Genomic DNA, 23,133 nt, shown 5'->3' on the forward strand with positions numbered 1-23,133 from the left:
ATATAAAAATCAAAATTTCCAAATGAAAAGCAGCAGTTAAATTTCCTAATGAAACGCGATAGACCCACCGGGACGAACGTTTACACTGGGCGTAACTATTCCCAACAGAACACATGTAACTGGCACCCAACATTAGTGCAGAGACCGAGCCAGTGGGCTGCAGCCTTGTGGAATAGCTGCGGGACAGAGTTCACTGATCCTGCCCAGCTAAATAAAGCCATTAGTAAAGAATCAAGCACCCACATCCAATGCAGCGTTTTAAAATCTATGTTCCCCTTTCCTCAAGCTCTCTTTTTCCAACCAGTGCTCCCCTTCTGCAGGAACTAATGCCCAAAAGAGTGGAGGTAAAACACTGCTCATTGCACAGATCAAAGCCAATCTAAAGTAAGCCACCTCCTCTACGGTTACACTGCTCCCAATCCCATGGTATCTCTTGATTCTGTGTCCTCATCAGATCAAGGCCCTTCTCGGGAGGTTTTCATTGTCCTCGGCCACTTTCCGGTAGTTCAGGTGTCGATCCTTGCCGTGGAGACGCAGCAATGCGGCCAGGAGGATGAGCACCAGGAGAAGGCAGCAGCCCACAGCCAGGCCCAGGATCAGCTCTGAGGGGAGAGGGAGGGAGCAGAGTGTGAGGGGGGTGCAGTCGTATTCCTCTGGAGACCACACTGCTCAACCTAATGCCCGCGCCCTACACACCTCGACAGACTCTCCCCCCGCCACTTGGGCCATGCGAGCAGCTGCCAGTCTCAGCGAGTGGGCAGTGGGGAGGAGCGGTGGAGCACGGGGAGGAGGCGCAAATGGGAGGGCAGCGTGGGGATAATCAGGAGGGAGAGACTTTAGGCTGGTCCTCCCAAACTGAAGGTTGCAACCCAATTATTTACCAAAGGGAGAGGGAAAACAGAAAACAGCCAGTGACGGTGGTAGGAGGGAAAATGCTAGAATCCATTATTACGGAAGTGTTAACCTGGGAAATAATAATGGGATTGGGCAGAGTCTCGATTTACCATCTTATTGCCTATTTGAGGTAAAGGTCAAAGTCGAGTTTACGGTCACGTGCACAAGTCCATGTGTGCACAGGTGCAATGAAAAACTTACTTGCAGCAGCATCACAGGCGCATCGCATCAGATAAGCAGCATTCACGAGAACAAACTAAATATAAATTCTACACTAATTTTACAAGAAAGAACACAATTAGAACAAAAACAAGACGTCCATTTTAGTGCAAAGTGGTCCTAGTGTTGCTAAACTGCAGTGATTAGGGTTGTGCTGGTTGGTTCAAGAACCGAATGGTTGAAGGGAAGTAGCCGTTCTTGAACCTGGCGGTGTGGGACTTCAGGCTTCTGTACCTCCTGCCCGATGGTAGCTGCGAGTGGATGGTGGGGCTCTTTGATGATGGATGTTGCCTTCTTGAGGCAGCCCCTCCTGTAAATACCACCGATGGTGGGGAGGGATGTGCCTGTGATGTATTGGGCAGAGTCCACTACTCTCTGCAGCTTCTTACGTTCCTGTGCATTCAAATTGCCGTCCCAGACCGTGATGCAACCAGTCAGGACACTCTCAACCAGCAAGTAAATAAATAAGGGCATACCTGGGAGCGTGGGATATTTGGACTTTCAGAAGATTGTTGATGGGGGGGGGGGGGGCCACACATGAGGTTATCAAATGAAATGAGAGCACGTGGGGGAATGTAATGTGGGTCAAGCGTCCATTAATGGACAGAAAATAAATCAAATCATTTTTGTTCCGGGAGGCTGTTTCAGGACACACCAGCCCCGTCCCGTCCCGTCTCCATTATCACGCAGCCTCCACTCACATTAAAAGGGACATGATTGGTGCTTCTCTCTGGGCCCTTGCTCCCCCACCCCACCCCACCCCACCCTCACCACCCATCCAAAATACTGTTGACGTTGGGCCAAGGGATCACGGTTCGGATGCAAGACACTGGCACTCCCCACTGCTGGGGCCAGCTCTAACATCATGAACCCGGTGACGATCCTCATCATCAGATTGGATGGAGGGCAACCAATGATGAGACCAGAAAAGGACGATCCCATCTATCGCACCAGGGTCAGCTGTTATTAACACCACAGCTCTGTGTCAGAACCTTACCTATTGGGACGTGGTTACCGGTACGGCGACATTCCTTATCCCAGTCATCAGGTATCACTTTTTTGGCAATCTGGATGAACTTGTCCAAGGGACACCTTTGGGTGCAGGCTGGGAGAGTGAGGGGATATGGTGCAGAAGAACTTTCATTCCTGTAGTACATCTCCACAGTGAAGGACCTGTAAATGCCACGGGCACACTTTAGGATAGGAGGAGGTCATTTTGCACTTCCTCACAATTAGCCTCTCTGCAGACGAGGCTTGGCGGGGGGGGGGGGGGGGGGGGGGGTGGGGGGTGGTGCGTGGGAAAGTTGATTTGTACACATTCGAAGCTTGCGCCCCTCTCTCCCCAACACTGCTCCTGGTTCTCTTTGAACCAGCTCTGCCCATTTCACCCCAAACCTCTGCATTGATGTAGTACAGGTAAAAACAATAACAGTACAGAGTAAAGTGTCACAGCTACAGAGAAAGTGCAGTGCGATAAGGTGCAAGGTCACAACAAGGTACATTTGGTCTGCACTCTGTGCTACCTCAATGTATCTGCACAGTGTAATGAACTGACCTGTACGATCGGTTTGCAAGACAAGTTTTTCACTGAACCTCCTTACAAGTGACAATAATAAACCAACACTTTTCCACACTCATCCCAACATCCTCCACTCTATATTTCTCCAGCACTGGGCAGGCACGGTAGTGTAGCGGTTAGCGTGACGCTATTACAGCGCCAGCGACCCGGGTTCAATTCCGGCCACTGTCTGTAAGGAGTTTGTACGTTCTCCCAGTGTCTGCGTGGGTTTCCTCCGGGTGCTCCGGTTTCCTCCCACATTCCAAAGACGTACGGGTTAGGAAGTTGTGGGCGTGCTCTGTTGGCACCGGAAGCGTGGCGACACTTGCGGGCTGCCCCCCAGAACACTCTACGCAAAAGATGCATTTCACTGTGTGTTTTGATGTACATGTGACTGATAGAGATCTTATCAATCAGCTCTAAATTTCCTCGCACTCCCTCTCCCCATGTCCTGGTCCCCCTCACTATCCACCTACCCAACTCCTTCCCTACAGTCTGGTCACTCCCCCAGACTGTTCCCACACCATCCCCACATCCTATTTCCCTTCTCTCTCTCCCCCACACCAGACACTGCTCATCCTCCTTTAGAACACTCCAGCTCAATAAACTACTCCTACATACCAGAAATCTAAACTCTGTTTCTCTCTCCACACATGCCGCCTGACTTGCTAAATATTTCCTGCGTTTTCTGTTCTCCTGCTTTATAGGCGTCTTGGTTTTGCCCCAGGGCTAAGATGGGCAGACAGAGTCTCAGTGCCTGCAGATCCTGCCCGAAGAGCTGAGACCCTCCCCTGCTGTCAGCGGGCGGATCAGGCCCCAACAAACAGGCTCCTGGTGAAGTGCAGCTTGCAATGCCAGTGTACTGATCGTACCTTTCTACAACAGGACCTACCTGTCGTCCTCCAGGTACAGCTCGACGATGTGGCAGGCAGCATAAGTGGGAGCAAGGCTGTAAACACTCAGAGCCATTTGAAGAGCTACAATCGTTGTGTCATGCTGGGAACACATTAATATTGTCGATAATTATTGAAGTGAATTTTACACGCACAACACACTCAGACACACACAAAGACAACACCTGCACAAACAACTTGTCTTGTATTTAATACCACAGATCATGCATTTTTATGTAATATCATTGGCCAAATCCAGCAGTTCCAGGTTAGGGCACCAAGACCACAGTAGGACACGGTACCAGAAGGGAGCCTCCACTAAGGTTGGCAGAGCTCTCCTCACCCTCACAGGGGTGCTGGACCCCCTGCAGTGCACGGTGTACTTAACATCGCCAATTGTGGTATCGTTTATTAATGGTGACCGTATGTATTTAAGAACATGGAACATGCGAGGATCTGTGGCACACTGAACGCTGCCAGCTCTAGCACCTGATCATGAGGAGGACTCACCGCCGAGTACACCATCAGCTTGGGACTTGTTGTGGGAGACGTGTTCCGCGCTTGTTCAATATTTCGGAGAATTTGTTTCAGGAGCACACCTACAATAACGACAACAGCAAAGCAAATGGGAGATGGGGAGAATCGACAAGTCAATCCAGGAGCTGTTACCAGTTCAGTCACATCACGGACCACTCAATACGCAGGCACTGAGCACAGGGAGGCAGCCGTGCCAACTGGGGGGGGGGGTCAGTGTGGGGAGTGCCCACAGGTGGGTCGGCGTGGGGGGAGCAGCCCGTCCGCAGATGGGTCCATAGAACCTTACAGCACAAAACAGGCCCTTCGGCCCACCATGTAGTGCTGTCCATCAAACCACCCTCACACTACCTAACCCCTTCCTCCCGCATATCCCCCCATCCCACACTCCTCCATGTGCCTATCCAACAAGCTCTTGAACCTGTCCAATGTATCTGCCTCCACCCCCACCCCAGGCAGTGCATTCCATGCACCAACCACTCTCTGGGTGAAAAACCTCCCCCTGACATCTCCCCTGAACCTCCCACCCATAACCTTCAAGCCATGACCTCTCGTCTTGAGCACTGGTGCCCTGGGAAGGAGGCGCTGACTGTCTACTCTATCTATTCCTCTCAATATTTTATATACCTCTATCATGTCTCCTCTCATCCTCCTCCTTTCCAGTGAATAAAGCCCTAGCACCTTAAGCCTCTCCTCATATTCAATACTCTCCAATCCAGGCAGCATCCTGGTAAATCTCCTCTGCACCCTCTCCAACGCCTCCACATCCTTCCTATAATGAGGTGACCAGAACTGAACACTAAGTGTGGCCTAACTAGAGTTTTGTAAAGCTGCATCATCACCTCGCGGCTCTTTAACTCAATCCTGTGACTTATGAAAGCCAACATCCCATAGGCCTTCTTAACTGCTCTTTCCATCTGTGAGGCAACTTTCAATGGACTGTGAATATGAACCCCCAGATCCCTCTGCTCCTCTACACTGCCAAGTACCTTGCCGTTTACCCTGTACTCTGCCCTGGAGTTTGTCCTTCCAAAGTGTACCACCTCACACTTCTCCGGATTGAACTCCATCTGCCACTTATCAGCCCAGCTCTGCATCCTATCAATATCCCTCTGTAAGCTCCGACAGCCCTCCACACTATCCACAACACCGCCTATCTTAGTGTCGTCTGCAAACTTACCAACCCAGCCCTCCACCCCCTCATCTAAGTTATCTATAAATATCACAAAGTAGAGGTCCCAGAACCGATCCCTGCGGGACACCACTAGTCACTGCCTTCCAATCCGAGGGCACTCCTTCCACCACAACCCTCTGCTTTCTACATGCAAGCAGATTCCTAATCCACACAGCCACGCCTCCTTGGATCCCTTGGCCTCTGACCTTCTGAAGAAGCCTACCATGAGGAACCTTATCAAACGCCTTACTAAAATCCATGTAAACCACATCCACCGCACTGCCCTTATCAATCTTCCTGGTCACCTCCTCAAAGAACTATCAGGCTTGTGAGGCAAGATCTTCCCTTCACAAAGCCATGCTGGCTGTCCCTAATCAGTCCATGATTCTTGAAGTGTTCATAAATCCTATCCCTCAGAATCCTTTCTAACAGTTTACCCACCACAGACGTGAGACTCACCGGTCTATAATTCCCTGGCCTATCCCTATGACCTTTTTTGAACAAGGGGACAACATCACAACCCTCCAATCCTCTGGCACCATCCCCGTGGACAACGAGGACTCAAAGATCCTTACCAGCGGTTCAACAATCTCCTCCCTCGCCTCTCGAAGCAGCCTGGGGAAAATCCCGTCAGGCCCCGGAGATTTATCTGTCTTAATATTATTTAACAACTTCAACACATCCTCTCTCTTGATATCTACAACCTCGAGAACATTACCCCTACCAGCACTCCCTTCCGCATCATCAAGACCCCTCTCTCTGGTGAATACCGAAGAGAAGTACTCATTGAGAACTTCTCCCACTTCCGCCGCCTCCAGGCAAATTCTCCCACCTTTGTCCTTAATCGGACCTACCTTCACCCTAGCCATCCTCCTACCCTTCACGTACTTGAAAAAGGCCTTGGGATTTTCCTTAACCCTACTAGCCAACACCTTTTCATGTCCCCTTCTAGCTCTCGTCAGCCCTTTCTTAAGTTCCTTCCTCGCTACCCTATATTCCTCACGGGCCCTGTCTGAACCTTGCTGCTTATACCTCACGTACGCTACCTTCTCCCTAACAAGTCGTTCTACCTCTCTCGTCACCAACGGTTCCTTCACCCTGCCATTCCTTCTCTGCCTCACCGGGACATATTTATCCCTAACATCCTGCATAAGATCCCTGAACATCGACCACATCTCCGTGGTACATTTTCCTTCAGAAAGGACATCCCAATTTACACTCCCAAGTTCTCTCCTTATAGCCTCGTAGTTAGCCCTTCCCCAATTGAAAAACCTCTTGTCCTCTCTGCACCTGTCCCTGTCCATGACAATTTTAAAGGTTATGGAGCAATGGTCACTGTCCCCCAAATGCTCACCCACCAATAGATCCTTCACCTGTCCCGGTTCATTTCCTAAAACTAGATCTAAGTCGGCCTGTCAACATACTGCGTCAGGAATCCCTCCTGGACACATTTAACAAATTCCGTCCCATCTAAACCTTTGGCACTAAGCAGGTTCCAGTCGATATTTGGGAAGTTGAAGACTCGGCGTGGGGGGAGCAGAGCGATCTCCCAGTTTCCTCACATCCTTTTACCACGCCCACTTTTCCCGTCCTGGCCCCAGCTTAAACCCGAGAGAACTCACCTCCCTGGAGCCGCGATTTCTCCTCTCGCTTGTACAGTCTGTAATCGACGTCGAAGCTGAATTCCTTCAGTGTTCGCATGTGCTCCATGACTGAGGACGTCACCCAGGAAGGCAAGGTTTTCTTGTGAAGTTGCTGCCAAGGTAAGATGGGCACTGAGGTTACGTGTTGGCACAACTGGTCCCCGGCTCAGCCAGCAGTGCACATTCACCGCAGCGGCACAGAGTCCGGGTGGCCACAGTACCAGAGAAGTGCCTTTGGAGAGCTCGCCGGATCCTCGCACAGTTTGATAGTGATCCAAAGGTTCACAAACCTCACAGAGGAAACTGCTCCTCATTCCAGTCTTAAGCAATCGATCTCTTAGCCCAATTCCCCATTAAAGAGAACATCAGCCCAGCATCTTGAAATTTCCCAGATTCCCGCTGCTTACCCGTTGCATCAGAGCTCTTTACTTAGCCCCATCCCCTCTTCACTGTCACGTCCAGGTAACCAAAGTCCGATTTAAAAACCTAAATCCAAAGACTAAGGGCCAAAGTAGTAGCTCTGGATGTGGAAGGAAGGGTGTGCAGATGCCTGCATGTGTGTGTGTTTGAATTCCTGTTCATTCATTGTTCTTTTGTAAAAAAAAATTGCAGTTTCCAAAGACGTACGGTTTAGGAAGTTGTGGGCCTGCTATGTCGGTGCCGGAAGTCTGGCGACACTTGCGGGCTGCCCCCAGAACACTCTACGCAAAAGATGCATTTCACTGTGCGTTTCGATGTACATGTGACTAATAAAGATGTCTTGTAACAAGTCCATGGTGCTCACCTCACATAACAGGGTGTCGTAAATCAACCAAGCATATCTGAATGACATCTGGTCCCTGGGAACCCCAGTGGCGTTAGACAGCATGGCCAGAAAGTTCTAGAGATGGCAAATGAGCAAACATTATAGCAGAAGGAGTATCAGTTCATTGACAAAAGATACAATCGTTGTTACACCACACTTGGATACACTGATCTAGGATCAGGTATCCTCAAAGAGCTCAGAATTCCTTCCAAAACCCTGACCTTTAATTATGACCTTCTCCTGACTGATCCTGTAAGGGAACCAGTAACCAGACTAGAGACACAGGAGACTACAGAGGCTGGAGTCTGGGGCAACACACAAAACACTGGAGGAACTCGGCGGGCCAGGCAGCATCCGTGGAGGGAACTGGACGGTTGACATTTCGGGTCGAGACCATTCACCTGGACTGAAAGATAGAGGGGAGATGGCCAGTATCGGGAGGTGGGCGGGAAGGGGTGGAAGTTCTGAATGAGTACTTCTCTTCGGTATTCACCAGGGAGAGGGCTCTTGATGATGTGGAAGGGAGTGCTGGTAGGGGTAATGTTCTTGAGGTTGTTGATATCAAGAGAGAGGATGTGTTGAAGTTGTTAAATAATATTAAGACAGATAAATCTCCGGGGCCTGACGGGATTTTCCCCAGGCTGCTTCGAGAGGCTAGGGAGGAGATTGCTGAATCGCTGGTAAGGATCTTTGAGTCCTTGTTGTCTACGGGGGTGGTGCCGGAGGATTGGAGGATTGCGAATGTGGTCCCCTTGTTCAAAAAAGGTAATAGGGATAGGCCAGGGAAATATAGACCGGTGAGTCTCACGTCTGTGGTGGGTAAGCTGTTAGAAAGGATTCTAAGGGATAGAATTTATGAACACCTTGAGGATCATGGACTGATTAGGGACAGCCAGCATGGCTTTGTGAAGGGAAGATCTTGCCTCACAAGCCTGATAGAGTTCTTTGAGGAGGTGACCAGGAAGATTGATGAGGGCAGTGTGGTGGATGTGGTTTACATGGATTTTAGTAAGGCATTTGATAAGGTTCCTCATAGTAGGCTTCTTAAGAAAGGAGAGAGGCCAAGGGATCCAAGGAAGCTTGGCTGTGTGGATTAGGAATTGGTTTGCATGTAGAAAGCAGAGGGTTGTGGTGGAAGGAGTGCCCTCGGATTAAAAGGCAGTGACTAGTGGTGTCCCGCAGGGATCGGTTCTCGGACCTCTACTTTTTGTGATATTTATAGATAACTTAGATGAGGGGGTGGAGGGCTGGGTTGGTAAGTTTGCAGACGACACTAAGATAGGCGGTGTTGTGGATAGTGTGGAGGGCTGTCGGAGCTTACAGAGGGATATTGATAGGATGCAGAGCTGGGCTGACAAGTGGCAGATGGAGTTCAATCCGGAGAAGTGTGAGGTGGTACACTTTGGAAGGACAAACTCCAGGGCAGAGTACAGGGTAAACGGCAAGGTACTTGGCAGTGTGGAGGAGCAGAGGGATCTGGGGGTTCATATTCACAGTTCATTGAAAGTTGCCTCACAGGTGGAAAGAGCAGTTAAGAAGGCCTATGGGATGTTGGCTTTCATAAACTCAATCCCGCGACTTAAGAGCCGCGAGGTTATGATGCAGCTTTACAAAACTCTAGTTAGGCCACATTTAGAGTACTGTGTTCAGTTCTAGTCGCCTCATTATAGGAAGGATGTGGAGGCATTGGAGAGGGTGCAGAGGAGATTTACCAGGATGCTGCCTGGATTGGAGAGTATTGAATATGAGGAGAGGCTTAAGGTGCTAGGGCTTTATTCACTGGAAAGGAGGAGGATGAGAGGAGACATGATAGAGGTATATAAAATATTGAGAGGAATAGATAGAGTAGACAGTCAGCGCCTCCTTCCCAGGGCACCAATGCTCAAGACGAGAGGTCATGGCTTTAAGGTTATGGGTGGGAGGTTCAGGGGAGATGTCAGAGGAAGGTTTTTCACCCAGAGAGTGGTTGGTGCATGGAATGCACTGCCTGGGGTGGTGGTGGAGGCATATACATTGAACAGGTTCAAGAGCTTGTTGGATAGGCAAATGGAGGAACGCGAGATAGAGGGATATGCGGGAGGAAGGGGTTAGGTAGTGTGAGGGTGGTCTGATGGACGGCACGACACGGTGGGCCGAAGGGCCTGTTTTGTGCTGTATGGTTCTATGGTTCTAAGAGCTGGCAGGCGGTAGTTTCCTCGACTCCCTTGTCCGCTCATCCCCCCCCACCCACTGCTCCCCTTCCCCGGTAACTGAAAGAGGTGTAACACCTGTGCCTACACCTCCTCCCTCACCACCATCCAGGGCCCTTGGTACTGCTGTTCGGGCTTCCAGAATGTTTGGTCACAGGCGGCATTGGAAATTATGAAGGGCTCAAGTGTGTAGCTGTAGAGAGAAGCTGTTCCCAGTGGCTGAAGTCATCGAGTCAGAGTTGTACAGTACAGAAACAGGCCCTTCGGCCCACCACGTCCATGCTGACCTTTTAGTCCATTTACACTAATGCCTTTTGCCTGAATGAGGTCCATATCCTTCTATGCCTTGCCTATTCAAGTGCATATCTCGAGGTCTCTGAAATGTCGTGATTGTATCTGACTCAACCACTTTCTCTGGTTCCAGATATCAGCCAGCTCTGTGTACAAAAAAACTTCCCCCTAGAATCCACTTTAAAAATCCTTCCTCTCACCTTGAACCCGTAACCTCTTGTTTTCGATACCACTACCATGGGGAAAAACATTCCGACTTTCTCTGCCTTTATCAGGAAACCTGCAGCCTCCTTCACTCCAGGGAAAACCAGCCCGGCTTATCCAATCTCTCCCCATAACTAAAGTCCTCCAATCCAGGTAATGTCCTGGTGAACCAGAACTGCACACAATACTCCGAGTGGTCTAATCAGTGTTTTGTAAAGTTACAACACAACTTTTATCTTCCATGTCCCCAACCTTTGCCATGCGCCTTCTTCACCACCCTACCTACCTGGGTTTACACTTTCAGAGAATATTGAACTCGAGCCCCTAGGTCTCCCTGTTCATCAGCATTCCTTAGATCCCTCCTATTTACCTGTACCCGTCCTACCCCTATTTGACTTCTCGAACTGCATCACTTCTCACTTGTCGAGATTAAATTCAATCTGCTAACGCTCTGCCCAGGTTTCCATCCGATCTATACCTTGCTGTAGAACTAGACGACTGTCCTCACTATCCACAACACCACCAATTTTCATGTCACACACAGACTTCCTACATTCACATCCAAGTCGTCAATATATGATCACCAACAAGGATCCCTGTGGTTTACCCCTGGTCACAGGCTTCCAATCGGAAAAGAAACCTTCCACCACCTCTAGCTCCTATCACCTGGCCAATTTTGGATCCAATTAGCCAGCTCACTTTGGATCCCATGTCCCTTAACCTTTTGGACCTGCCTGCCATGCGAGGACTTTGCCCATACTAACTTGCTAAGGTCCACATAGACAACATCTACTTCCCTGCCTTCAATTTTCTGTTACCTTCTCAAAAGACTCAGTCAAATTAGTGAGGCAGGATTTCCTCTGCACAAAGCCACGCTGACTATTCCTGATCAGCCCCCGCCTTTCCAAATGTGCATAAATCCTATCCCTTGGGAATTTTCTCCAATAATCTCCCTGCCACAGATGCAAGGCTCACCAGCCTGTAGTTCCCTGCTGCCCTTCTTAAACAAAGGAACAACATTAGCTATCTTCCAGTTTTCTGGTACCTCACCCGTGGCTAATGAAATGCAAAAATCTCTGTCAAGGCCGCAGCCATCTCCTCCCTCGTTTCCCATAGCGACCTGAGATAGATCTCATCCAGCTCTGAAGATTTATCAACCCTTATGCATTCCACGACGATTAACACCTTCCCCTTCTTAACACTGACACGTTCCAGGCTATGAACATACCTCTCCCTGAACTCAGCAGCTCCATGTCCTTCACCTTGGTGAATATGGATAAGTGTTCATTTAGCAACCTCACTTACATTCCCTTGCTCCACACATAGATAACTCTTTGGTCACTAAATGGACCCCCTCTTTCCCCGACTACCCACTTGCTCTTGATATACTTATAGAACAGCAATATGTAAAAGACACTGTTGATTAAGAAAAGAGGCAACATGAAGAAAAAAAGCCTTTTTAAAAAGGCGCAAGGTGTTAGGGTTTAGAATACAATGTTGTGGATACAGGTTCAACAGTAGCCAATAGGAAATTAGAAAAATACAGAGAAAAATCTGTATGGATATATAGTAAAACCACTGGCTCTTTGAAAGACCTGGTGCAGACATGTTGTGCAAGATAGCTCCTTCTCTGTTCCGCACCACGCGTCATTCTACAACAGGCAAGGTGACAGTGAGGGGCAGTGACCACTTACAAAGGTAGGTGCATCGGTAAGCAGTAGAGGCGACACAGAGTCTGCAAAAGGAGATAGACAGCACGCGAGTGGGCAAGAGGCAGGCAGACGGAGTGTAAAGCAGGAAAATGAAAGGTTATTCATTTTGGTCAGAAGGATAGAAAATGTTGAGAAAATAGTAAAAGACGGTGGTCTAAAGAGAGACGTCGAAGCCCGTTACACAGAGTTATTGGCAGCTGCAACAAACAATTAGGAACTTTTTGGACACCTTTGCCTTTATTGCAAGAGATGAAAAGGAGTTTGGCTACAATTGTGGAAGGCACTGGAAAGACAATATCTGGCATACTGTGTGCAGTTTTAGTCTCTATACCCAGGGACAACCCATACCCTATAATGTTGAGTAAGTTTGCACGGCCTTAGAGACAAAGTCATGCAAACTCACTGGATTTGTTACGGGATGTGGGTTTTCTTACGAGCATGGATAGAGCAAGATTGCCACATACACAGAATTTAGGAAAATGAGCGGTGATCTCATCGAGGTTCTGAGAAGCAATGACGGTAGATAGGGAGGCTCTTTCCAACAGCAGAAGAGTTTAGAACTAAGGGCTATAAACTCAAAATGCGTGGTCAGCTAATTAGACCAAAATAAGAGGAGGAAAATCTTCCTTTGGGGTTAGTGAATTTTCCATTCCTGAGAAATGAGGATACACGTTCATTGCATGTATTGAACAGTGAGATTAGGAGACTTGAACGCCAGGGAAGGCAGTTCTGGAGCTGGTCGGCATGTTCCAGGTTTGCCCGTCTCTGCGACGCTAAACAGAGGATGCGGCGATTTTAAGAGCTGCTGTGGCTCCAGCACACTTTGCAAGTGCCTTTGAAGGTGGAGTTGTCACCTGTTTACCCCGAGGTTTCACCTTCCATAACAAATGCCTCTGATCTTCCCTTTCTTGAACGGAAGGCTTCACTTCAGTGTGGCTGACAGGGGCCTCAACTGTCAGCTTCACTTCTTGAATTTCTGTTCTCACTTCTTCCTCTCCCTCATCTGTGACAGAGTTACCACATGACTTGCTTTCGTGTTGAAGTGAATTACTCTCTGCAATCTCCAGCTCAATGCAACCACCAAACTGTTCTCCTCCCCTTTTTAGCATTCAGGGGGGATCATTTCCTCCACAACACTCTGGTCTCCACCACCTTACCTTCCTTTAGAAGCACAGGAGATGAAGCACTGGTCAGCTCCACGTCATGGGACACAGCAAGGCCTGGAGCTCCCTTCGACCAATGCCTCACGAAAGGATGGTGTGACCATGGGCGTCACACAGTATGGGCAGGTTGTGCATGATCCAGCCTGATAACCAGTGTTTCACTCTGCACAGATGCTGCCAGAATCGTTGAATAGCACCAGAGATTAGAATGTACGTCTATAGTATGAGTGATATGTACCTTATTTAGCTTCACCATCTTTATGTATTCATCCGTTTTCTCCGTCTCCGCAACCAATTTTGTGTAGCGAGGACAATCCTTCATTGGGTATAGAAGGAGCTGAAATAATTCAGGTCTTGTTCAGTTCCAGAGAAAGATACACACACGCACACACACACCTCTGCATCAGTGAAAGATACATACATACAAACATCTATATGCACACACACACACAACACTCCGGCCCAGTGCTAGTGAAATATACACACAATCTCACACACAAAACACTCTGGTCAGGGCCAACAAAAGATATATACACACACAGACACATACGTGCAACACTCTGACCCCAGTGCTCGTCAAAAGTATATGCAGAGACACACACACACACACACACACAAACACATTCTGGCTCCAGTGCTAGTGAAAGTTATACACACACAGACACATACATACAACAGTCTGGCCCAATGCCAGTGAAAAGTATTTACGTGCATTCACTGACTGCCATCTGTCTCCATAGAAGATACATAAAAGCACAACTCTGCATACAGACACACAGCCTGGACTGGGGAATGTAACACAAGGGGCACTTTTCTGCTCCGATGCAACAATGGTACAAGGTGCGATACCCCTAATACCACACAGCCACCGTTAACATAAACGACATCGCTCCTTACAGAGTTCCAGTGTAACATGCAAAGCTCCTGTTGATGTCAGTGTAATGCCCATTAATCCATACACCTGCACCACCTTTCCTCCCCAGCGCTGCAGAGCTGCGAGTAAGAGGCACTGCTCTGGCCTTCGCATGGACTCTCAGCATCACCATGTATCGTGCACTGGAGTGGGTTGGACTGGTCCTCTCCCCTTCACGCTCCCCTCAGAAAGAGGACAATTTGAGTGGCGCTGCTCAGGCCCCTGCATCCCCACACTGTAATCAAAACTGGACAGCTGCTCCTCACTGCCAGTCCTCTGACACTTGCCTTGTCCTGTTCCACAGGCATCGTATGCACAGGAATCGGTTGCCACCTCAGGCCAGGACAGAAGATCTGACGTCCATGCGGAGGGTACAGACCGGCAAGGTTCGACTCAGCACTCATCAGAGTCCGGTCAAAATCTGTGCTCCGAACGTAAATCTACAGCAAAGAGAAAGAAGGTGCAAATCACCAGGCATCGGACCGAGCAGAGCAGGTGATCTCAAAAGAATATCGATGATGCAAATTTAAAATAAAACTCAGGAAATGCTGGAGTGTAGGCAGCAGGTCAGGCTCGTGAACTGCAGCTAATCTGTCTGGAGGAGGAGTAAATAGAGGGACAGGAATGAAAACAGAAGAAGAAACAAGGCTGCAACCACGAGGTACAAAATACTGCAGATGCCGAACAATCTGAAATAAAAGGACGTTGGAAATACCCTGGTCCAGACACCCCTGGTCTGTGGGGAGAGAAAAACGGGTTGATTAGTTTTCATCAGAACTTGTTAGTTCTGACAGACTGGAAAGGCTAATTATCTGAATTTGTTGAACTCATTGTCGAGTCCCAAGGGCTGTGATACACCCAGCTGGAGAATGAGATGCTGTTCCTCGAGCTTGCTATGGACTTCATGGGGGCAGTTACGAGAGAAAATTGGGAATGGGATGAAGAATTAAAGTGCCAGGCATCTAACAGCTCAAGGATTACCCAATCCAAGTTTGTGGAACATCACCTCAATCTCACATAACATCCTTTCCAGTTTGTGGCAGGACTGACCAGTTCTGATGAATGGTTGTTAATCTGCGACATTAACTCTATTTTTCTTTCTCTTCAGATGCTGCCCGACCTGTTGGGCATTTCCGAAATTCTTTTAATTCAGACTTCCAGCAAATGGAGTGTTCTCTGTCTGACAGGTCTCGTTTGGTCTCCACTCTTCCAAAGTCAATCATTTTGTTCTTTCCGCGCTTCCCTGCGACTTAAAACATCACTTGCTAGCGTTCCCTACTTCAGACGTAAAGGTCTTCAACCTGAACAGTAACTCTTTTCTCTCTCTCCACAATTGCAGCCTGGACAGATATTTCCAGCATTTAGAAGAGAAGACATTTAAAAGAGAGTTAGCTTTAATTTGGCATCATGTGACACTTGACAATTTTGTTGCAAGACCCCTCATTCCCAAATCTTGGCCGAGTACTCAGAACAATAATGTTCTCGAGAGTGCCTCCAAGACTCATTCCGGTGAGGCAGTGTGGCTGAAGAAACACCTGTCTGAAGACAATTCCTTTTTCAGTTATTAGCTGGACTTGAAATAGTCAACTTACACTGAAACCTGGCAATTGAAGGACTTGTTCTAGAAACAAGGTGGCACCATCTCACGTGACAGGACACATAATAAAGTCACCTGGGGCTGCCATTCTTAGATCCTGTGATCTCATGAATGGGTTAGAAGAGATCCATTGACTTTTGTATGTAATGTTCGTGGTTCCGCCTCATTGCCAAAAGGACGTTATAGTGATCCAGCTTTGAGAACATCCTCAAAAGCAGCTTCCACAATTATTAACAGGTCAATGAGACCCCAGTTGTTTATACTTCAAAAGTGCCTTTGACAAAGTAAAACATCACAAGGCACTTCCCAGAAGCTTTATAATGAACCGTCATTGAGTTTCTAGGCAGGCAGAGGATCGGTGCAGTCCAATTTAATTGATCTACAAGTTATTGCATACTTTATGAAAGGCACAAATACAATTCGCCAGCACGAGGCAGCTTGCAAATCGATAGTGTAGCAGTTAGCGTAACGCTATTACAGCACCAGCGACCGGGTTCAATTCAGTCCACTGTCTGTAAGGCGTTTGTACGTTCTCCCCGTGCCTGCATGGGTTTCCTCCCACATTCCAAAGACATACAGGTTAGGAAGTTGTGGGTGTGCTATGTTGGCGCCAGAAGCGTGGCGACACTTGCGGGCTGCCCCCAGAACACTCTGCGCAAAAAGATGCATTTCACTGTGTGTTTCGATGTACATGCCACTAATAAAGATATCTTATAAATCAAAATGTGTACATTGGATACAATTGACTGAAAGAGATCAAAGCTAAACCAGAATCTCAAATTGGCTTATGAAACCCACCCCTTCACAGAGCAGCTCACCTCACGTCGGTCATAAGAGGAGCTGAGGAAGCCGCGGTAGCGATTTCGCAGATACTGGCCCAGTGCGTAGTGCTGCCTCATCCCAACCTACACAACAGAAGCAGAAAGCCCAGTCGTTACGAAAGGAGAAAGAGCAAAGGTAAACCCAGAACCAACACAACAGTGAGATTCCACATCTTGGCCGAGTACTCAGAACAATAGTGTTCTTGAGCGTGCCTCCAAGACTCAGCTGAAAGAAATGCACCTCCTGTCATTCCGGAGAGGCAGTGTGACTGAAGAGACACCTTTCAGTTTGAAACCTAAACCCGTGTCCAACACATCAGTGTATCGATGACTGGATTTCCTTTAATTGCCGAGCTCTCCACTCGTTCTCCCTTGGACTTTTGCACCAGTTACATCCACTCACACTCCAGAGCTAATTTTTTTCTTTAAAACACTTCACTAGCCCAAGAGCAATGATACACTAACACACTGGTGCACACGAATTTGGTGCAGGTCACATTGACATCAATCATCTAGAGCAGGTTTTATTTTCGCCATACTTAACTGGAAGTTGATACCTTCACTCTTAAATACGATGACACAGAAGCTGTGGTTCATTAACAATATAGGTTCAGTTTAGATTACTACTGAACCAAACAGTGTCAACAAATGGTTCCTTGTTTAAAAGCACAAGCAATTGTGACTGTTGTGTTTATCAACATAACTGACTTGAAATTTTACAAATGCATCTCTATCACAAACACTGAATAGTTTACAATCAAAGTTAAAATGAAAACTGTGAGAGAGTTTGATTTCCCTACCATTGGAAGGATAGATTTGCAACAGAAGACTCCAATTAGGGTTCACCTAATTTTTTTTTGGTGGTGGTGGGAGATTGTGGAGAGTGCTGGGGGGAGGTGGGGGAGCTGGGGTGGCAGGGGCAAGTGGTTGTTCGATGAGGAGAGATTAAAACGGACTCTGCCTAAATTTAGATGAATACGAGTGATCTCTCTGAAACATACAAAACTCTCAAAGGATTTGACAAGGTTAATGTGGGGATGAGGTTTCCCCGTCTCAGGAGTCTAGAAGAAATTTCTTTGCCCGGACAGTAGATTGACTTTTGTAATTCCCAACTCAAGAGGGCTATGGAGGTTGTTGGATTAGGGTCCAGGTCGTTGTTTTTATTGTGTTTTTCCTTGTAGTTTTAGCTTACTTTACACTTGCTTTGTGTTTGTATAATCACCTGTTAGTCTGTAAACTTTTCATAGTATAATTGGTTCTATACTTCCGTAGATTCTTTGTCTGCGAAGCTGAACTGTGATTCAGTCACTACCCGTTAAACAGGTTTTGCTCTTTCAGCTCATGCTCCTGTGCTTTTCTCTCTAACTCGTCCTGGATTCCTCAGACAAACAGATTTTGGCATTTTAACTGAACTTTGTTATCTGATAAATCGGGAGAGCTTCCAGTCTTATATGGGATGCTTTTAAGGCCTTCATCAGAGGACAAATTATTTCTTATATGGCAAGCGTTAGGAAAAGAGCTAACAGAGAGAGACTTGATTTAGCTAATTACTTGAAACTATTAGACCAAAAATATGCTCTGGATCCAGATCCTGCTCTATATAAAATGCAAGCTGAAATTAAAACTAAATACGACCTTCTTTTAACATATCCAATTGAAAGTCAACTTTTAAAAGATAAAAGTCAATTTTATATTCATGGAGATAAAACAGGAAAGTTACTGGCTAACCAATTAAAAACCTCTTTTGCTAGACAGCAAATTAAAGAAATTTGTAAAGCCAATGGTGAGAGGACAACTGATCATTTAGAAATAAATGATACTTTTGGAGAATTCTACTCTAAACTTTATAGTTCTGAATTTCCTAAAGATGATACTGTATTGAATAATTTTTTTGACCAATTAAACGTTCCTATATCTTTGCCGATAACTGAAAACAGCTGGATCAACTTATTGCTTACGAGGAAACCGCCGAGGTTGTACGGTCTTTGAACTCTGGAAAGGCTCTGGGTCCTGATGGATTTCCTGTAGAGGCCTTTTCCTCTTTGCTTATACCTCATTTACACTTTTTTCAGATGCTTTCAAATTGGGTAGGTTACCACAATCTTTTTATGAAGCCTCTATTTCACTCATTCTTAAGAAAAAGAAGAACCCAATGGAATGTTCTTCACACAGACCAATTTCGTTACTCAATGTGGATGTTAAAATTTATCTGAAGTTCTGGCTCGCAGATTGGAAAACATTTTACCATCAATTATATCCGATGATCAGACTGATTTTATTAAAAATCAATATTCTCATTTTAATATTCGTCATTTATTGAATATTATCTGTTCTCCCTCTAAGGAAATATCAGAACATGTGATATCTCTAGATGCTGAAAAGGCCTTTGATCGGGTTGAATAGAGTTACTTATTTAAAACTTTAGAGAAGTTTAACTTTGGGCCCGATTTCATTCAACGCATTAAATTACTTTATTTATCCCCCTCGGCTCGAGTTCTTACTAACTTTCAAAATTCCAAGCCTTTTAAACTTCAACGTGGAACCAGACAGGGATGCCCTTTGAGCCTTTTGCTCTTTCATTTGGCTTTAGAACCCTTGGCCATTTCTTTTCGAGAATCTAGAGATATTGCTGGTATCTCTAGAAGAGGTATTACCCATGAGGTTTTGCTGTACGCTGATGATTTATTGCTTTTTATTTCTAGTGTTGAGACCTCGTTACCTCCTCTGCTTTCTTTACTTGCCTGTTTCAGTCACTTTTCAGGATACAAATTGAATTTATATAAGAGTGAACCTTTTCCTTTGAATAATCTGATATCACGATATTAACCTTCCTTTTAAAATTGTAAGAAATCATTTTACCTATTTAGTCGTAACGAGTACCAAAAAATATAAATATTTATTTAAAGAAAATTTCCCTAGCTTACTGTATTATGTGAAAAGGGTTTTATCAAGTTGGTCACCTCTCTCTACATCATTGATTGGCCGAGTTAATTCTATCAAAATGAATATTCTACCTAAATTTATATACTCATTTCAGGCTTTACCTGTTTTTATTCCTAAATCCTTTTTTGATTTTCTTGATTCAACTAGATATCTTCTTACATATGGAAAAAACAAGCATCCTAGATTAAATAAAGTTCCCCTTCAGAAGGTTGGGTTTTATTACTGGGCAGTCAATATACGAAATCTTACGTTTTGGCTACATTACATTAATCGTGAGGATTGTCCAGTATGGGTTTCTTTGGAAGCTAACTCTGTTAAAAAAAATTCTCGATTTTTTCTTTGCTTGACTCATCACTTCCTTTATCATTAAACAAACTAACTGATAATCTAGTAGTTAAACATGCTTTGAGGATTTAGTTACAATTTGGAAAACATTTTGGTTTCTTGAGATTTTCTATGTCTAGTCCCATTTTTCCTAATTGTTTTTTTAAACCTTCTATGACTGATGTAGTTTTTAAGGAGTGGGACAAAGCGGGTATTATGTGTTTTCAGGATCTGTTTGTTGCAGGAATTTTTTCTTCGTTTGAACAATTGTCAACCAGATATAGTTTACCTAAAACTCATTTCTTTCAATATTTACAAATTACAGACTTTCTTTGATCTCAATTACACTCTTTTCCTATGAGTCCCGATAACAACTTACTAGATGTAATTTTTAATATGCTTTTTTATGATGGCTCAATATCTAATATTTATGACAGGTTATTAGGAATGAGTAAGGCTCCTTTAGACAAAATTAAAAATGCATGGGAACAAGACATGCAGATTTCAATCTCTGAGGACACTTGGAATAAAAGTTTTAATTTGGTCAATGCTTCATTATGCGCCTGTCACTCTATCCTTCAATTTAAAGTGGTCCATAGAGCTCATTTGTCTAAAGACAAGTTATCCCGTTTTTATTTGGATGTATCCCCTTATTGTGATAAATGCAATAACGGAGAGGCTTCTTTAATTCACATGTTTTGGACATGTCAGAGCCTTAAAACAATATCAGACAGAGGTGTTTCAAACTTTTTCTGTGCTCTTTAAAATAAATTATAACCTAATCCCCTGACTGCATTATTTGGGATTGTTGGAGAAAAATATATAATTTGAGGCTTCTGACCTGCACATTCTGACTTTTATTTCTATCACAGCCAGGAGGGCTGTGTTGCTTAAATGGAATGAAAGGAAGTCACTCCGCCTACTCATGCCCAATGGTTACGGGACGTTATGTCATACCTAAATCCACAGAAGATCCGTTGTTCAATTTCTGAATCTAGCTTAGATTTTCAAATGCTGTGGAGGGCCTTTTTTCGAATTACTTTCAAAACCTTTGATTTGGTGGCTAAAATACAGATATTGGCTGATATCACCAAATGTCAAGGGTTTTTCCTTGTCCTTTATTAAAAATCTTCAGTCTTGGTAGTGGGTTTAGAATTTTTTTTATAATAAAATTATTCCAATTTGTTCATTATTAATTAATTATCATGTGATTATTAATATAAAGTACTGTGTTAAATCATACTTGAGATCACAAAGTATTTAGTAGTACTTTTACCTTTTTGATTCATGTACTCTGTATTTTCTTTGCAGAATTAATAAAAATATTGTAAAAGATATATTGTAAAAACTGGCCAGACTGGTTTGTGGTATAAAAGGAGAGCATGTGCTCAGTTCCTTTGTTACTGTTACGTTGCGTCTTTACTCGCCTTGCTTGTTGGCACAGGCTGGCCCTGTCTGACCTGGACCATGATGAACATCTAATAAAATGGCTGTAACTATAATATTTGTGCCTCCAAAGAACCGTCTGGTCAACGTCATCTCCAGATCTAACAAGGCTCAATGGTTGGACAGTTCAATTATTAGGAATGTGGGATATTAGTGCTGAGGGAAAAGAACACACTGATGACATTAAACGACAGAATGGGTGCGAGTGGCCAAATGGCCTCTTCGGTTACGGGAAGCGTCAAAACGGGAGGAGAGCAGGAACAGAGGTCACTGACCTGGGTTAGCTGCCCAAAACCTTGGGGCCAATCCTTCTCCGTAATTGGATCTTTTGGGTATCCTCTGGCAGGAGATCGATCACCATGACGATAAACCTGTGGAAAGAGTCAGAGTTACTAAAGGCTGAATTTTATCATTTGTCACTCTATAAAGGAAGAGAAAAAGAAGTAAAAGGGTTCGGGGGGTGGTGGAGAGAGGAGAGAAAGAAAGAAAAAAGCTGTTAACTGCTCCACCAGTGATACCTCTGTCCTCTATCCCCTGGTCCCAGACTCTCTCTCTCAGCTTCCTTCCCACACCACCCCCACTCCTGCCCACCATGATCTCATTATGCTGTTGAGCGTGTGGTTCTGTACAATCACATTCTTGTGAAGCACCTTCTCATTCCAACATTAGAGGCACCAAGACAAACTGTCAAAGTCGAGCTTATTGTCATATGCTCAAGTACAGGAGCAATGAAAAACTTACTTGCAGCAGCATCACAGGCACATAGCATCAGATAAGCAGCATTCACAAGAAAAACAAATTGAACATATATACAATCTTTACAAGAAAGAACTCAATTAGAACAAAAGAAAAAGTCCATTTTAGTGCAAAGTGGTTGTAGTGTTGCTAAACTGTAGTGATTAGGGTTGTGCTGGTTGGTTCAAGAACCGAATGGTTGAAGGGAAGTAGCTGGTCTTGAACCTGGTGGTGTGGGAATTCAGGCTTCTGTACCTCCTGCCCGATGGTAGCTGCGAGAAAATGTCATGGCCTGGATGGTGGAGATCTTTGATGATAGATGTTGCCTTCTTGAGGTAGCACCTACTGTAGATACTACTGATGGTGGGGAGGGATGTGCCCATGATGTATTCGGCTGAGTCCACTACACTCTGCAGCTTCTAGCATTCCTACGCATTTGACTTGCTGTACCAGACCATGGTGCAACCAATCAGGACACTTCCAACAGTACATCTGTAGAAGTTTGTTGCCATGTTTGGTGACAAGCTGAACCTCTTAAGAAAGACACTGGAGCGCCTTCCTTGTGTCTATGTGTCGGGCCCAGGAATTTAAAGCTGCTGACTCTCTCCACCACTGATCCCACAATGTAGACTGGCGCGTGTTCACCCTCTTCCCCTTCCTGAAGTCAACAATCAGCTCTTTAGTTTTACTGACATTGAGCGACAGGTTGTTGTTGTGGCACCATCAACCAGGTGTCCCATCTCACTCCGGTGAGCTGACTCATCGCCACTTGCGATTCGCCCAAACACTGGTGTCGTCGGCGAATTTGTATGTTGGGGCTGTGCTTAGCCACACAGTCGTGTGTATAGAGAGTAGAGCAGGGAGCTAAGCACGCAGCCTTGAGGTGCGTCTGTGTTGATGGTCAGCTAGGAGGAGATGTTGATACCGATCCTCACTGACTGAGGTCTGCTGATGAGGAATTCGAGGATCCATTTGCAGAGGGAGGTACAGGGGCCCAAACCTTGTGGGAGAGGGGAATAAAAGAGACATTTTACACCAAACCCTATCTCCATATAGAGATGGGTGAGTAAAAGCT

General features: G+C 45.8%; 3 protein-coding genes across 11 annotated transcripts in view; 1 reads left to right on the plus strand and 2 right to left on the minus strand.

Annotated features, from left to right (window-relative positions):
• LOC127577687 (lysosomal acid phosphatase-like) overlaps window positions 1-23,133 on the plus strand; it is a 281,423-nt gene that overhangs the window by 183,062 nt on the left and 75,228 nt on the right. The gene's annotated exons all lie outside the window — the stretch shown is intronic.
• LOC127577686 (lysosomal acid phosphatase-like) overlaps window positions 1-23,133 on the minus strand; it is a 265,300-nt gene that overhangs the window by 94,149 nt on the left and 148,018 nt on the right. The window lies entirely within an intron of this gene.
• Window positions 443-23,133, minus strand: part of LOC127577688 (lysosomal acid phosphatase-like) — a 50,013-nt gene continuing 27,322 nt past the window's right edge. Inside the window, exons 2-11 of the mRNA XM_052029124.1 lie at window positions 21,599-21,694; window positions 16,608-16,694; window positions 14,480-14,632; window positions 13,518-13,616; window positions 7,700-7,795; window positions 6,895-7,027; window positions 4,075-4,163; window positions 3,564-3,667; window positions 2,111-2,286; window positions 443-602 (exon numbers count right to left, since the gene is read on the minus strand). Of these exons, the coding sequence (XP_051885084.1) occupies window positions 451-602; window positions 2,111-2,286; window positions 3,564-3,667; window positions 4,075-4,163; window positions 6,895-7,027; window positions 7,700-7,795; window positions 13,518-13,616; window positions 14,480-14,632; window positions 16,608-16,694; window positions 21,599-21,694 (1,185 nt within the window). The 3' untranslated portion in view covers window positions 443-450. The remainder of the gene's footprint in view (window positions 603-2,110; window positions 2,287-3,563; window positions 3,668-4,074; window positions 4,164-6,894; window positions 7,028-7,699; window positions 7,796-13,517; window positions 13,617-14,479; window positions 14,633-16,607; window positions 16,695-21,598; window positions 21,695-23,133) is intronic.

The sequence above is a fragment of the Pristis pectinata genome, chromosome 14 (assembly GCF_009764475.1).
Source record: "Pristis pectinata isolate sPriPec2 chromosome 14, sPriPec2.1.pri, whole genome shotgun sequence".
Classification (NCBI taxonomy): domain Eukaryota; kingdom Metazoa; phylum Chordata; class Chondrichthyes; order Rhinopristiformes; family Pristidae; genus Pristis; species Pristis pectinata.